This window comes from Sciurus vulgaris (genome assembly GCF_902686455.1).
Source record: "Sciurus vulgaris genome assembly, chromosome: 10".
NCBI lineage: Eukaryota > Metazoa > Chordata > Mammalia > Rodentia > Sciuridae > Sciurus > Sciurus vulgaris.
In genome coordinates, this window is record NC_136470.1 from 11,784,087 (window position 1) to 11,801,288 (window position 17,202).

Here is a 17,202-nt window from a genome sequence, read left to right on the forward strand (position 1 = left end):
AGGTATACTATTACAAAATGAGGTATTTTAATTCAAGACCTTATTTTCATTTATTTCATTTTTCCATATAGTGTTTACTGTTTATAAGCAGGACGACAGATTTTCTGGGCTTACCTAATGGTCATTAAGATGTCCTTGCAGTTATTCTGTAAACAAGCTTCTCATTCAAAATTTTGTTGACTTGAAAATAACACATGAATGGGTGATTTTTGACCCACAGCAGAAGAAACAACTGGGGGAGGAAGGGAATCACGACATGAACAGCCAGACAAAGAGACAAGGCCCGAAACACAAATTTAAAGACCATGACTAGTAGTTTTCCATGTGTTTGCCCTTTTGTTGTCTTATTAGAATGATGGTCCAAAAAATAACTTTGTTTCCTAAGTAGTTTAATTATATTCATTCACTTTTAAGTTACAGGTACAAAGTAATAGACTTTATTAAAACTTTTTAAGGTAATTTTAGATTTATATGTAGTTTTAAGAAATAATACAGAGCAAGCCCATGTATCCTTCACCCAATTTCCCCAAGTGGGAGCATTGCAAAACTATACTGCAACAGAACTAGCATATTAACATCAATAAGAAATATTCCATCACCATACGATCCCCTCTCCCATTCCCCTGCCACCTTCTCCCATCACAGTCCTTTTCCCTTGTCCTTAACCTCTGGCAACCACTAATCTCTTCTCCATTTCTATAATTTTGTCACTTCAAGAATGTTGTATAAATGGGGTTGGGGTGTAGCTTCGTGATAGGGCACCCGCCTAGCATGCTTGAGGCTCTGGGTTAAAAAAAAAAAAAAAAAAGTTACGTAAATAGAATCATGTAACTTTTTCAGATCGCCTGTTTTTCACTTAGTATTCTCTGGAGATTCATCTAGGTTGCATCTATCAATAGTGCGTTCCTCTTTATTGCAGAATATTATTCCCCAATATGGATATATCACAACTCATTTAACCATTCAGCCATTGAAGGATGCCTGGCTTATATCCAGTTTGAGGCTTTTGGAAAAGCTGCTGTGAACTTAAGTTTTCATTTTTCTAAGATAAATTCCAGGAGTGCAATTGTTTGGTCATATGGAGATGGCAGGCTCCAGTTGTTGTCTTCTTGTTTGGGTTTTTGTTTTTGTATTGGGGATTGAACTAGGAGTGCTTTATCACTGAGCTGCATCCCCAGTTCTGTTTCCAAGTACCTACCATTTTATATTCCCATCAGCAATGTATGTGAGATTCAATTTCTCCACATCCTTGCCCCGCTGGATACTGTCACTGTTTTTTATTGTAGACATTCTAGAACTGGAATTTCATTGTGGTTTAATTTGCATCTCCCTAACAACTAGTGATGTTAAATATCTTTTTGAGTGCTTACTTGCCCTTTTATATCTTTAGTAAACTGTCCTCTTTTGTCCATTTCTAAATGGATTTTTTTACTGCTGAGTTTTGAAGTTTTTGTGTATATTCTAGATGCAGCTTATCCTCTGACATGTGGTTTACAACTATTTCTCCAGTCTGTAACTTAGTTTTCATCTTTTTACAGGATCCACAGCCAGACTTTGAGCTCTACAATGATAAACTCACAAGAAACTGATATATAAATCAAAATGCCAATATTTTAATGTCAGAAAAATACATCTGATCATATCAAGGATTAGGAAACATCAGAAATAGGAGCTCATGGGCTGGGGTTGTAACTCAGTGGGTAGACCACTTGCCTACCATGTGTGAGGTACTAGGTTTGATCCTCGGCACCAACTAAATAAATAAAGGTATTGTGTCCATCTACAACTAAAAAAAATCTAAAGAAATGGGAACTCATACACTGATGGTGAGAGGTTATTTGGTCCATCAGTTCTAGAGGGCAATTTAAGAATGTCAGGTGAAATTTATATACCCTATCAAAAGAAATTTGACTTCTTAAGAAATTATTACTGGGGAGCATGAGATGCATTGTTTGTAATGGTGAAACCAGAAACAAACTAAACAACAACAGAAAATGAAATGGCGTGTTCCTACAATGGAATAATACACAGCAGTGAAAATAAGTGAACGAAAACAACACACCAGAGTAACCCCTCATTGTGGAGCCATAAAGCAAATTACAATACCATAAGCCATAATCTACGTAAAACTTAGAATCGCAGTTTATCTCTGGAGAGGAGAAGGAAACAGGATCATAGAAAGATATAAAGGAACTTTAACTGTCTATAGTCTGTTTGGACTTTTTGAAAACATTATTAACTATGTAAAGCTTGCCCTTTTCCTTCTTCACTGCCAATATCCAGCAGCTGTCACAAATGACCTATAAATTATCCTAACCAGAAAGTTCAACACTGGTGGATGGCCATAAGATACCCTTTGCCCTACAAAAGCAACAGTACCTAAATACTCAGAAAACTAGCCACAAGGCACAAGACCACACCAAATGTCATCTTTTTCTTTAAATGTAGATAGAACCCACTTGGCTAACAGGATTTCATCCTGTTGCAGTCTGAGCTCAAGGTGTTCAGAGAAGCAGACATGAGTGTAACCCTGCCTCACAGTGTCAAGTGTGTCAGACCCCTCAGTTTATGTTTTGAAATCCAGTAACTGAGGTCAGTTATTCACATATGGGGGATCTAAAGTTTGAGGTAACATGCTCCAGGAGGGGGAATTCACTCCAAATTCTCGCATAAGGGATCTGAAAACACTCTAAAACTTCAAAACAAAACCACCAACTCCAAAATAAGTAGCAAACTACGGATTTGGGATCATTTCAAAGCCACCTAACACGTTCATCCTGTTTAGACTTCTTTATACCTCTATTTGAATTTGCCTTGTGCTTTTGCATTTCTGTCCGTTGCACCAAATTGTAAAGTCCATGAGAGCCAACACTGGATCCGCAGCAGTGTCGCAGGGCGACTGGAAGAAACAACGAGAACCCCGCTTGCCCTTCGGGTTAAGAATTTGTTGGAGGATACCTAGCTGGATATTTTGGGGAGGGCTGCTCTGGCAGCAACCACATGGGCTACCGTAGACACGCAAATCCGAATCAGCCTGCACAAATAAGTGCTGGCACTAGCCCAGGCCTCCTGGCATCAAAACCAGACCTGTGCAGCCAGCTGGAAGCAAGAGACCTAGAACTCCATTTCAAACTTCCCCGGACCGGAAGCAGCGTGGAGACGTTTCCGGAAGTGATTGCCGAAGGCGGAAGCGACTCTGGGATTTGTAGTGGCTGTGGGGATGGTGTTGCTAAACTTAGCTCTTCTGATGCCCGCCACCTCACCCATTCCCGACCTAGCAACCCACTGCCTCAACCCGCCCATTTCCCTGGGTGGAAGCTCGGGGCCCAAGAGAGTGACTGGGCAGTCCGCGCTCCGCTCTAACGGCTGCCTCCGTCTGAGTTGCAGGGACAACGGCCACTTCCGGGGGCGGTACGCGCGAATCCCGCTCCGCCCGTGCGGCTGGGTCGGCGGTCCTTGCATTCCGTGTGGCTGCTGCCCAGGCAGCAGCTACGTACTGGAGCGGATTGCGGGTCTCCGAGCACCCGGCTTCCTACTCTGCTGACTCAGGGCTGGGCCTGCGTGTTGCTGCTGGCAACGTACACTTCCGGGAGCGAGTGCCCGCCCCCGCCCCGCGGCGTCCAGACTCGGGGTTCCAACCTGCGCAGCGGTTAGCGGGTCGCCGCTGCTCGCCGCCGGGGAAGACCGGCCTGACCTGCGGGTCGCCTGTGGCCGTCCTTTTCGCCGCCTCGACGGGGCTTCCAGGCCGCCATGGTTCTGCTGCACGTGAAACGGGGCGACGAGAGCCAGTTCCTGCTGCAGGCGCCGGGGAGCGCGGAGCTGGAGGAGCTCACGGTGCAGGTGGCCCGGGTCTACAACGGGCGGCTCAAGGTGCAGCGCCTCTGCTCAGGTGCGGCCGGCGGGGCTGTGCGCGGGGACGGCGCAGCCCGGGGCGGGCGCGGGTCGGGCGGGTGAGGACGGGCGCCCTGGATGGGACCTGGGCTCGGGGCGGGCGAGGGGCCGCGTCAGTGAAGATCTGAAAAGCTTGCGCATCTCGGAGCGAAAGGGGACTCCAGGGTGACCGAGGATTAGGAAAAACAACTCTTGGAAAGCAGGGGCCCGGCACCTCTGGCTCCGAGGTGCCCCGGGAGGCCAAGCGCGTCCAAGCGTCGGAGCCGGGATTGGGGCGCTGTGAATCGGTGGGGTCAAAGGGCGGAGAGACCCGGCCCAAGCACCGGCGTGCTGGGCTGCGGGTGTGCGGGCAGGAGCGTGCCGGGCCTGTTCTGAGACCTGCGAGCTGAAGCCGTGTCTGCCTCGGGGCGCCCTTCGGGGGTGAGTGACGCCGGGAAGCCCTGCGTTCCCCGTCTCCTTGGAAACAGGCCCGGGTCGCCGCGGCGCTCTGCGGTCCCCTCCTCCGCTCCAGAGCGGCGCTGGCCCGCAGAAGCGGTCCGGTCCGCGTGCACGCGCCGCCGTGGCTGCCAAACCTTTGAAACCCGACTCATGCTACCAAGGAACTGAATTTTTAATTTTATTTCACTTTGATTAATTTAAAATTTAAGAGACACGTTCGGATGGTAGCTTCTGCATTTGATAGCACAGCATTAGAACTTAACGTGATTCTCGGTATGGTGTAAGATATTGTCATTGAATGCGTCTGTAACTATATATACACGTGACAACGATATAAAGTTAATAAACGCGATCTGTTAATATGTGACTATAAAATAGATCTATGTGATTTATTAAAATGCATAAATGTGTGATTTTTGCACCATTGGGAAATTTTTTAGGGTCATATTCTTCATGGAGCATATTAGTGTGCTTCCAAAAGAGGCTGAACATTGTTATTTTTGAATTAAAGCATTTGAAGAGAAAAGGAACCCAACATGTTTTTCTGTATCATCATAATGTGGTGCCCAGTTTAAAAGTCATGTTGGTGTACTTAGAATCCAGTTGCCAGTGTCAGCTGTGATTTGGCAGGCATCAGTGTTCTGCCTTAGGAAGGCTAGATTGATTACGACCAGCTTCTTGTCCCCCAGGTGCTGAGAGTGTAGAACGGGGAAGATACAATTCAGTTAAACCATTCATTCCATAGGATTATACTGTTAACAGGTCACGTTTTATGAAGATAGACCTCCTTCACAGAAAAATATAAAGCTATGCATTTGAATAATGAACATGATACTAAAAACCGGAGACTCTTGTCTCTCTTATTTTCAAGGGGTGTAAGCTGCTTTAAATCATCCCCACCGATTTATTTAAAATGTCTATGAAGCAATACAAGTCTCAGGTGATAGAACTGTAAACTAAGGAAGATGGGGCTGTCCATAACTGTCCTGCCTGCCTCATGAGGTTACCCCTGTGAGGTCATTTGTGTGAACCCACTGAGAAGATTGTAAAGCCCCTTGTGCGTACCAGGCTTTCCCTGACTTGATTCTGTACCTCCTGAGTTCAGGACAGTGCAGCATCAGCATAGGGCAAAGGTTTAGCGCACAGAATCTGCAGCCAGCTGCCTGGGACTGGGGTGAGTGCCCAAGCTCGCTAATCTTCCATTGACTGAACTCAAATTGGTGACTTTGTCAATGATCAGGGACAGGACTGGCACGTAGCAAGTGAGCCAGATGGATCTCTGACCTTACATTTCAGTGAGGTCTGAAATGTTACGGTGATGATCATGATACGTGTTGTCTTAACATTCCCTTGTCTTTAAGAAATGGAAGAATTAGCAGAACATGGCATATTTCTCCCGCCCAATATGCAAGGACTGACAGATGAGCAGATTGAAGAACTGAAATTAAAGGACGAATGGGGTGAAAAATGTATCCCCAGTGGAGGTTCAGTATTTAAAAAGGATGACATTGGACGAAGGAATGGACAAGGTAATTGAACATTTCTGTATACATGCCTGAGTGTGCCACTGTATGAAAGCAGTTCTTGAAGTTAAAAAACAAACCTCTTCATTCCTATACGAAGTTAGGAGAGTGCCTGGTGAGACTCCTATGGTAGGACTAATCCAGGCTTCTGCCTCCTTGCTGATACTAAGTTGCCACTAGCTTATATCAAATGAACCATCTGAAACTACCATTTCCACAGTTTAGAAATGGCTGGGTGCTGGCAATTTCATATGGTTCACTCCAGTAGTTTGGGGCAGGTATTTATTGAAAATGTAATGAAGGTTTGCAGATGTTGGGGTTTATTTAGAGATTCTTTGTGAAAGAAGGACATACCTCTCTGATGCACAGCACTTTAGTATGGGGCAGAGCACTGAAGAAATCTTCCTTTTGGAAGATGATTGATCATGTGGGATTCAAAAGGGAAAAAAGGATGAGACTCCATTGTGGGAGTTCATCCCTTTTAACCTGTGTAGAGCTCTATTTTAACTATAACTGATCATTAAAGAAACACCTAGGTATCTACTATGTCCCTAAAACACTATTAAGAACAGAAGAACTGGGCACAGTGGCACATACCTGTAATCCCAGCAGCCCTGGAGGCTGAGGCAGGAGGATCATGAGTTCAGTGCTAACCTCTACAACTTAGTGACCCCCCCCCCCCCCGCCCCCTGCAAGCAGTTTAGCAAGACCTGTCTCTAAAAGGGCTGGGGATGTGGCTCAGTTATTAAGTGCCCCTGGGTTTAATTCCTGATACCAAAGAAAAACCCAGAAGAAATATAAAGTAATATTCCTGCAGGGCCTTTACAAGATAAAAAAATGCATATATATTTTTAAATATTGGGGATAGTAAGGCGTCCAAGTGTTGTTTCCTTTTATTTACTTATTCATTTGCTTTTTGGTGCTGGGCATTGAACTCCCCAGGGCCTTGCACATGCTAAGTGCATATTCTACCACGGACTCATTACTCCTCCGCTCCATTTCCTTTGATTTTTAACCTGGAAAATGGTTTATAGTCTTCTGCGTCTTTTCATAACTAAACTCATTCTCAATCTGGAGAGGTTCTTTGCTTTTTAGAAGAAATTACACCAACAGAATTATATAATAAGAACCAGTTGGTGGTTCTTTATTGATCTTTAAATGAGTATTATCCTAAATTAGCCATTTCTATTCTAACAGTTTTGTATTTCTCATATTTTCAGTATCTAATTAATCTGCTGTTTAATAAGTATATGGTTTGAACCTGCCCTATAATCCCTAGATTTATATATTCCATTTCCCTTTTTTTTTTTAAAGCTCCTAAACTTTCAAGTTATTTTTTTTCTTAGAGCCAGCAAATTATGGCCCATGTGCCATGTTCAGCCAGATGCTTGTTTATGCATTTCATTTCTCATGCAGTGCCGGGGTTGGCGTCAGGCTGCTCCTTTACCACTGTGCTGCACCTACAGCCCAGGTTTCCTATCTTTGTAATGTTTTACTGGAATGCAGTCACCCCGTTCGTTTAAGTGTTATCTGTGGCCACGTTTGTGCTACTCTGGCTGAGTGAAGTAGCTGCACTGAGGCCTGAAAAGCTTAAAATATTTACTGTCTGGCCTTTACAAGAAGTTTGCTGACCCTCTCTATGCAATGACGTGTACTCCTACTCTTTGTGAATCTTTGTCTCTTTGCATAAAGTACACTCCTGGCCCCTGCTGTCAGGACGGGACTGTCACCTAACTCCCCACAGCTGGGTGCAGGCTCCCTGACTCTCACAGGAGGGCTCAGGAGAGTTCAGAGACTGTGTATTTGATGGCTGTCTCTCTTCCTCTCTTTTTTATTTTCCTAGCTCCAAGTGAAAAAATGAAGCAAGTTTTAAAGAAGACTATAGAAGAAGCCAAAGCAATAATATCTAAGGTCAGCTTCTTTAAACGATGCTCTCAAACTTGAGATACAGTCTCTAAAATGCTGTCTTCTGGATTACCCATCAACCAGCTATTTCTGTTTTGGTGTTTTATTTCTGTCTTCCAGAAGCAAAAGCAACAGACATGTTTGGGGTAGGCCCTGGCTTTTCCTTTGATTATGATAGTTATCCAAAATCCTAATTCCTACCAGGCAGACAAGTTTTAGTTGACTTGTGTGAAAATAGGTTCATATTTGTGATACAAGTATGAATTAACTTAAACTGATTTTGTTTCTTTTACCTTTTGGAGGAACTTAAGAAATCTAACTAGGGGGGATTTGAGTACTATGGCCATAGAGTAGTCCTGTGATTCTTGATTGATACAATTTGTGTTTAATATAAATTAGTTATTTTGTAATTTTCTCAAATAGTTATATAAACCTAATGTACAAAAGGAGAAGCGTAAATGATGCCATTGATATGCAGGTAGTATGCATCTGGCAGGAAAGAATTTAAAAGGAAAGAACTTATTTTGAAGATATTTAAAGACTTGCCATTTTTACCTTGCATTTGATTTCAGTGGATGACGTTAGTCACTGCCAGACTCACCTGCAAGTTATCTTGGTGTAATGCTTTTTCTTGATTGACCTGGCAAAACTGTTACTTTAAACATTTCCCGACTCTTCAAGCTCTTAACTAATCTTTTGATAGGGAAGCGTATCAGTTAAGTAAAGGCTCTGTAAAGGCTTACTGGAAAGGCCTTGGTTCCATCAATGTTTGCAAAATGCATTTAGCCTACGAAAATATCAGTAGTAAATGTCAGCCTGTCATCATTCTGCACGTCTCAAGACGTGGTGAGAAAACAGCCGCCTGGACATGGTCTTCCCCTTTGGCTGCACACACTTTGTTTCTGTGGAAATCCTGTTTGTCTGTGTCACGTCTTCTCCTGGTCTGTGGTTCACCAGAGTACTTTTTCCTTGGCCCTCCTGGTCCCTTAGTGTTTTGTCCCTTCTGCCAACCGAAGATGCCACCCCTCTTCCGATAACTCACACTTGTGTTCTCTCCCGCAACTTCTTCCTGAAATTGCAGCCTAACCTTCCAGCTGGTTCTGAGATGGCCCTACCTCAGTGTCCAGCCAGCACTTCAAGCCCAAATTTTCTAGAACTGAATTCATTGTTTCCCTCACTCCTTTCGCTCACATTCTGTACCCAAGACTCAGCAAGTCAGGCCAGCTTTTCTGTTTCTAGTAACAGAACCACCCGTGTTTGGTCGTATGGGCTGCAGCCCTGTGTCTCTGTCGCTCATGTGCATCACGTCCTGTTCTGCCTGCTCCTGAGATGGCTCCTACGTCCAGCTCCTCTCTTCAGTTCTGCAGCCACTCCTTTATTCAAAGCTCCTCCTGTAGCCTTCTGCCTTCCGATACCGCTGGGTGTCCGTAATTCACGTCAGTTCCGACACCCCACTGCCCACAGCTAGCACAGACACCCCAGCAAAGAGCAGAGCCCTTCAGTTCCCACGTTACCTGGAATTAGTATCAAATCCCACAGGTTACAGGGCAGGGTGGCCAGCATCACCCCTCTTAGCTTCAGGCACCAGCTGCAAGTGGGTTCCCCAAACTACCCATACTTCTCTGCAAATTGGGTATAAATTTGGGGTTTCCCATATTCCCACCCCAATTTAGTAACTTGTTAGAGTGGCTCATAAAGCACAAAGTCATGATTACACAGCTGTTATAAAGGGTGCAACTCAGGAATGGCCAAGTGGAAGCGGCGCAGAGCTCCAGTGCTCTCTGCCCATGAGTGCATGTGTGTCACCCAGCACCTCAGGGTAGCCACCAGCTGGGAAGCTCCACTGAGCCTTGATGCCCAGGGTGTTGATCAAGGTTTTGTTACATAGGCATGATTAAAATACTTGGCCACATGATCAGACTCAGTCTAGTCACCCTCCCCTGCCTGCTGGTTGGGCTAAGGGCAAGGCCAAAAGCTTCACCCTCTAACTCTGTACTTGTTTTTTCTGGCATGGCCAGCCTTTTCCTTGAAACTATCTTAGTCCATTTTTTGTTCTTATAACAAGATAACTGTGACTGGGTACTTCATAAAGAACAAAGGTTTATTTTGCTTACAAGTTTGGTGGCCAAAAGTGCCTTGTCAGGTGATCCCATCTGTTTGACTGTAAGACCCCCCCCCCCCCCCGTGGCTGCATCACAGCATGGCAGAGAAGAGTGCAAGAAGGCGCATTCGAGTGTACAGCCTCACTTATAACAGCCCACTTTTGCAAGAACTTGATCAAAATCCTGTGAGAGCTACATTAGTCCCTTCCACGGGTGGCACCGCAGTGACCTAATCACTCCGCTGGGCCCCCTCTGAACAACGTTGCTGTGCACCAGGTCTTCAGTGCCCCCCGGGATCACTTTGTTAGCACAAACTGAGGTATTGGTGAACAGGGCCTGTTACAAAGCACAGAAGACTCCTGCCATCCTCTCGGAAGCTCTGTGCTGGAAGCCAAGGGCAGAGCCAGATATGCTCTTTATCATGTCACCCATCCCTCTGTAACTGGTCTCCCTCTAACTAGTTCCCACTGCAGGATTAACCTCCCAACACATCACTCCTTCCCAGAAAAGCCACTCAGTGCCCGTCACCTCGCAGAGTAAATGCAAACTCCTCCCCTGCCTCTCACGGCCATGCCCCAGCCCTGTCCTCGCTCCTGCCCGCCCGGGCCAAGTGGCTGCTGCCTGCGCTCCTCCTGCTGCTTGTCCTGATGCACCCTGCGCCCAGCTCCACCTTTCCATCCCCTGCTGTCTGAGGCCCACATAAGAGGCCTGTCCCCTGCAGCCTTTCCCATCCGTGCTGCCAGATGTGGCACTCGCTGTGCTGCTCGTAGTCTGCTGTCTGATCCAGGCCACGGTGGGCCTGGCGCAGAACTCACCGTAGATGGTAGTCACTGAAGAGCAAGAGCTGTGTGCTGGCAGGATCCGGCGAGAGTCTTCTGCGGGAGCCTGGGCAACACTTGTGAATGGATCGGCAGTGTTGTAGGTAACAGCACCTCATCCACTTTCAGAAACAAGTAGAAGCCAGTGTCTGTGTTACCATGGAGATGGTGAAAGATGCCCTGGACCAGCTTCGAGGTGCGGTGATGATTGTCTACCCCATGGGGTTGCCACCCTACGATCCCATTCGGATGGAGTTTGAGAATAAAGAAGACCTGTCAGGAACTCAGGTGTGCAGTTCTTGGGCAGTCTGGAGGGCGAGGTCTTGTTCCCCAAGCCCTTGCTCTTAAGAGTGCAGAGCAGGGTTCTGAATTCAGGAAAGGACCCTGAGAGGGTGGTACTCTGGGTTGAGGGGTTCCACCCACACGTAGAGGATTTTTGAAGATCATTTCTATTTTCTTCAGCAGAAACCTAACTTGTACCTATTTCCACCCAAGGACGTTGACCCCTTTCCATGACATTTTGTGTTACAGCCTTACACCATGCTCCATGTTCTTTTCTTACTCTTATGGTCCATTTTCCTTTGACTTTTTCATTTATTCCTATCCTTTCAGACAGCACATGTCTTGCCAAGCCACCTTGAGTAGGTGGAATATGCAGACAGTTAAGCGGCCCAGTTGTGCCTATTTTCCCCTGGATTCCATTGTTTTCCCTTGGCACTGGGTCCATCTATAAAGGACCCGGTAGTACGGATGGGGTCACTCCCATTTCCCACAGTAAGGAGTTAACTGAGTCTGGGCCTGAGTGGAAACTGGACGGGATGATGCTAAGAACAGCCAGGCCTCTGAGTGAGATGGGGTGGGGTCCTTGCTCAGGGAGCTACAGGGAAAGCAGGATGCCCAAAGGGCCACGGCCAGGCTCTGCACCCCTGGAGAGCCACACCTGCAGCTCATGTCACACCTTTGAAGCCAGTTCTTCTGACTGACCCCAGGCAGGACTCAGCGTCATTAAAGAATCAGAGGCACAACTGTGGTGGGCAGCCAAGGAGCTAAGAAGAACCAAGAAGCTTTCAGACTACGTGGGGAAAAATGAAAAAACCAAAATCATCGTCAAGCTTCAGCAAGTAAGTGTCTTCGCTTTAACATCTCAGTGTTTCTTATTTATGTCCAAACTGATAAAACTTCACATTATTATCTGAAAGATTTAAACTATTCTTGCAAATACTTGAATCCTACTGGCTCAGACCGACAGTAAAGTATCCTCTCTATACACCAACAAAAACCTGGAGAAAATAGGCTTGATTGGCCATGGCTGGAGTTGGTCTTCATTTGCCGGGAGGAGGTATGTGCTGTTTTAATTTCCACTCTAAGCCTCTCTTGTGTAGCTGTGACAGGGACAGCGTAGTGCAGCCGCTGTCTCCAGAGCACAGGCACCGTGAAATCCATGACCCCCCCCCCCTTAATATTCACTTTGAGTCATCAGATGTGGGTGACTTTCAGGGGGCAGAGGCAGTTGTAAGCCCTTCGTTGTAAATTCCTGGATTGTGGCTGCAAGATGAATTCTTAGTCTACAATTTGCCCTTGCTTTCCTCTTTTTTAGAGAGGACAGGGAGCACCAGCCCGCGAACCTATTATTAGCAGTGAGGAGCAGAAGCAGCTGATGCTGTATTATCACAGGCGACAGGAGGAGCTCAAGGTAACTGTTGTGTGGTGGTGGGTGCATGCGCCCAGGGCCGGGGACAGGTGGGGCTGCCGGTTTTGCAGGATGTCTCAGGAGGGACCTTCCTAGAGTTTCTGCCTCTCCAGGGATGTCCCCCAGGTTAGGGGGACGCATCCTGCCTGGGAGGGCAGGGAGAGGGGAGGCCGGCCATGGATTCGCAAGATGCCTCTGAGCAAGTCATATTTATTTCTAGAAACTAGAAGAAAATGACGATGACACCTGTTTAAATTCTCCGTGGGCAGATAACACTGCTTTGAAAAGACATTTTCATGGGGTAAAAGACATAAAGTGGAGACCAAGATAAAGCTCACCAGTTGCTGAAGCTTTCAAAACTACTAGCCCACCTTCCTTTTACAAAATAATTCTATAAAAAGGACACTTACTACCTTTGATGAAAAATGCTGACATTTCTACTTTCCCAGTTTTCTTTTCATTTAGAATTTTAAAGTAACAGTTATTCATAGTTTTTAGAACTTAATAAATATATCCTCAAAAGAAAATGTGTAAACTATTTTTGTTTCAGAATAGCTATGAAGTATCTCAGGGTTTTTTGATAAAATAATAATGACGTGATTACAACATGATTTTTTTGTCTTCCTGGTTTCTTTATTGTGTATTCTCATAAGAACTGTATTAGGGGAAATTCAAGAGAACCTTTTCTTCATAGCAAGTTCACCCATTCTGACTGTGGAACTTGACTCTTGGTGACCACTAGAGGGCGCCAGATACATTCTTGTCCTGTGCTGGCCCCCATTTTAAATCTGTTGGAAACTGAATTCTTAGTCTGAGAGACCTGGGTAAACCCTGCCCAATGGTCTAACTGTAGGCAGGCATCTCCCAACCTCCAGGATGACGTTTACCTCCTCAATTCCTCTCTACCTCGTCTGCCAGGAATAAAGGCCCCCTGTGATGGCAGTTGGTAGCCAGGCTTCTGACCTGGGAACTTAAATTCTTGTTTCCTTCAGTGGGTCAGGTCCTGAAAATGTGTGCAGATCCTGGTAAAGGTGGCTCTCCCTAGGATGGCAGGGCTGCCTCCAGGCCCAGCCTCTGTTTCTCATGGTGTGAGGGGACCCGTGGCATTGGGCTTAGGCAGCCACACTTTGCTCACTGACCATTGTGGAATGTGTGGTTTACCCATCATCCTTTGATTCGAGGTATTCCAGGTTATCGTAACTACACACTGTTCCAACAGCCTGCAGACTGACCCTTCAGCAGCTGTGGTGCTGCTCAGACTACCCGTGGCAACCAGGAATGGCCTAGAAACTCCCTCCTGCTTGGCCTCCACGATGTGGTTCTCCTAGTTGCAGGGAGCACAGCTTGCCTGCCCCGAGGGAAGGGAGTTAGGAGGGTATTTCCCTCTGCTGGCCTTCCCGTGCCCACTGCCCTCTCTCCTGCCTCTTTGCCCGAGCTCCCCACCGTGACCACAAGGAGCCGGTGGTATGGGGACCGTTTCCTAGACCTAGTCCCATGTGGGAGTTCAGCCACTCACCCTTCTGCACATCTTTGTGGGACAGAGGAAGTAAACCTGGGACACATCTCCTGAAGGAGATGACCTGGCTCCTGACAGAGGCTACAGCAAAAGTAAGCCCCAGACACTTTGATCCTGCCCCCCATCACCCACTTGCTTTGGGTGGCTGCCCCAGAGCTGGCTCCTAGGAGATGAGCTGCTTTCAGAATTGTTTCCTAAAGCTGGCTGTGTGCCATGCTGGCTCTTCCTGTTTAGAAGGATTTGACTACCAGGGTTGTCAAATTTTGTAAAACCCCAAAATTTGCATCTTTCTTCTCTTGCTTTGATTATAGATTTAAGTGTCTCCCTGAAGAATTTTTGGCCTTAGGTGATATAAAGTTTGCTGTAAAGATCTCTGATTTTATTTGAGTTCACTCTTTGCTGATGTGAGGTTTATGTGCATAGATTCACATGCAGACTTGCAGGAAAAAATGAATCAAGACACACACAGTCGATCTCGTGAGGAACCACTGCTTCCACGTGGGTGCTCTAGTGGCCCTGACTGTTACTGTGTTACTTCATGTAACCAGCAGAAATTACTAACCAGAGCCACTCATTTCTGCGTGAAGAATTCACTAGGTTTCTCGCATCACACAGTCCTCTGCATTGTGCACGCATGTGAAAAGAACGGCCTTCCTCCAAACTCTCTGAGCTCTAAGTGTCCCCAGGCAACTGCTCATTGGAATTTAAGCTGAGTGGCCCCTTCCGCCGTCCCTGAAGAAGGGGAGACAGGCAGACCCTGGTGCCCACTCTGCTCATCGCGCCGTGTATGTGAATTCACCTCTGACTCATTCAGGGTCACACAGCTAGTGATGATGGAGCCCAGAGACACACCTAGGATTTGACTACCATGTCCCAAGACATCAACCTAGTGGCAAAGGTCAGCTTGCCAATGCATGCCATGCTATTGATTAGCTTAAGTTTGTGGTCTTGGTTTTTATTTTCTTCTATTTTAATCCAATAGTACATCTTTGGATTTGGATTGATGTTGACAGGAAATGAAGTGACTATTGTGTGCATAATGTCCACTTGGCTCTGTGGTTTTGTCTTTTGACATTACTTGTTTGCGTTATTTTGTGGAGACCAGGAATGCCAATAATAAAACCTCACACCACCTAAAATGCATTTTTTTGGTACTGGGGTTTGAACTTGGGCACTTGAGCCACATCCCCAGTCCCATTTTTTGTATTTTATTTACAGCCAGGGTCTCAGTTGCTTAGTGCTTTTTTTTTTTTTTTTTTTTTTTTTTTTGCTGAGGCTGGTTTTGAACTTGTGATCCTCCTGCCTCAGCCTCCCAAGCAGCTGTGCTTTTGACCAACAAACTGGGCAGTATTTCTGTCACAGGATTACCTCGGTCCTTGGCAACTACGCTGCAAAGAATGTGCCATTGAGCTTGAAATTAACTGCTGTGTGGTTAAGAGCACAATCGCCTTGGGGGAGTGTCAGCCCTGCCAAAGTCCCATCCAGAGCCTCCGCAGCACTTTTTGGAGAGGTGATGAGAGAGAATGGCCTAACTCCACTGTCAAGGCCCCAGGAGTTGCCATTCCTGTTGCTGAGAGTCCAAGGAGAGATGTGGGTGACGCCCAGGAGAAGTGCAATACTAGATACGGTAGTAATGGCAACTGGCATTCAGCAAGACCTCGGGATTTCCCAGGCACTTGTACCAAGCACTTCACAAATTATTTTTATTTACACCTTCAACAGCCAAACTAGGAAGAGACTACTATTGCCACTTCACAAATTAGGAAACCAAAACTAAGAAAGGTTAAATTGCTCAAGAGGCACAAGGATAAGTTCAAGGCCAGCCCATACAACAAAGAGGGATCCTGGCTCCAAATTTAAAAATAGCTGGGGATGTAACCCCAGCAGCAGAGTGTTTGCCTAGCGTACGTGAAATCCTGGGTTCAGTCCTCAGTAGTGAAGAAAAGAAGTGCTAATCCCATTGATGAGCGTTCTCTGCTGACTTAATGGCCTCCCAGCGCCCCACCTCCTGATGCCATCACTTTGTGGGTTAGGTTTCACGTGTGACTTTGGGGGGACACAAATACTCAGTTCATAGACGTTCACTCACCCCTCCGCCCACCTTTGAGATAATTCAAACAAAAATAGGCACTTGGTTCAACTCTTGCCAGCCACTGCCCCAGGCCATAAAGGAACGTGTCTGAGGAGAAACCCCCCTGCTGCCGGGCCCAGTGCTGCAGGTCTCAGCATGCTGGGTCACTAGCCTGGATTCCCACGGGCTAATCCCCGCTCCATTGTTACTTGCATAGATCGTATTCTGTGTCTTCAAACCAAGAAAGCAACAGCTGTGCTGTGAGTCCAGTAATGAGGCAGCATCCTCATGAAATGCAGGGTACAAAGTATCACAAGCCCCATTGGTGGTTCTGTGACCTGAGTCCCTGATCCTACACTAGCCATGTTAAGTGGCAGCCTCACTCAGCAGCCACATAACCGTGGCTCGTCACTCAGCCTCCCTTGAATGCACCTGGCACATCAGCCCAAGGTACCTAAGCACATTGTAGATTTTTCCTCGATTCATAAAGAAATGCTTTTGTGCTTTGAGGCCCAGTGGGTGCAAGTCTAAGAATTGCAAGAAGGTCACACGCTACAACAAGCGAGGCAGATCTGGCACACAGCTGGGGTGCCGACATGCAGAAGTTTGTGAATGCTGTCCGCAGGCAGCCTCCTGCTCCCGGCCTCCTGCTCCCAGCCTCCTTTCGACCCGTCCCGAACCGCAGACCGACACAGCGGCAGCGGCAGCCTTATTCTTACGAGTTTTCGTTTCTTGTTGTCCCATTTGCGTGGTGCCAGAACCGATCTCATGGACTCAGAGCAAAATCTAAGATGCACTCAAAGCTCGCGCCATCAGAATCCTGTGTCACGGCTAAGTCACTTATAGCTATAAGGAGAAAAGGGAGGGAGATTAAAAAATAGGTATTAGCAGACGAGATCAGAACCCCCAAACTGGAGCTGCTGAGTTTGACTATTGACTTTCACAGAACGAACTCCACTCACCTGGACGCATACTCAGCTTCCGTCAGCAACCGTTTCCAGGCCCTGACCTCTTGATGTTTCTAGAGGTAATTTGCATTCAGTCACAGAAGGAATTCTGGGGTGTCAGCTCTCAATTTCTCCTCAGGAATTAACTTGATCAGCTGTTAGATATAGGCTTTTATAGATGTTCACAGATTGAACAAATCCAGAGACTAAAATGACGATCAGATTGATGATTGGTAAATATAATTTGATCGAGGGTTAGTTAGGTCAAAAGGGTGGACTCTAGGATAGGTGTCCCCAGGAA

At 46.4% G+C, this 17,202-nt stretch overlaps 1 protein-coding gene across 1 annotated transcript; it reads left to right on the forward strand.

The window, feature by feature from the left end:
- Positions 1-3,418: 3,418 nt before the first annotated feature.
- CFAP298 (cilia and flagella associated protein 298) lies at positions 3,419-12,978 on the forward strand. The gene is made up of 7 exons (XM_079155905.1): positions 3,419-3,889; positions 5,691-5,858; positions 7,696-7,763; positions 10,807-10,965; positions 11,667-11,798; positions 12,275-12,370; positions 12,588-12,978. The coding sequence occupies exons 1-7, from the start codon at positions 3,751-3,753 to the stop codon at positions 12,696-12,698; spliced, it is 873 nt and encodes a 290-aa protein (XP_079012031.1). The 5' UTR covers positions 3,419-3,750; the 3' UTR covers positions 12,699-12,978.
- Positions 12,979-17,202: the final 4,224 nt, after the last annotated feature.

Coding starts and splice junctions, on each gene's coding strand:
- CFAP298 (XM_079155905.1), top strand. CDS start 3,751: ATGGTTCTGCTGCACGTGAAACGGGGCGACGAGAGCCAGTTCCTGCTG. Junction 10,966..11,666: donor AAGACCTGTCAGGAACTCAG/GTGTGCAGTTCT, acceptor GACTGACCCCAG/GCAGGACTCAGCGTCATTAA. Junction 11,799..12,274: donor TCATCGTCAAGCTTCAGCAA/GTAAGTGTCTTC, acceptor CCTCTTTTTTAG/AGAGGACAGGGAGCACCAGC.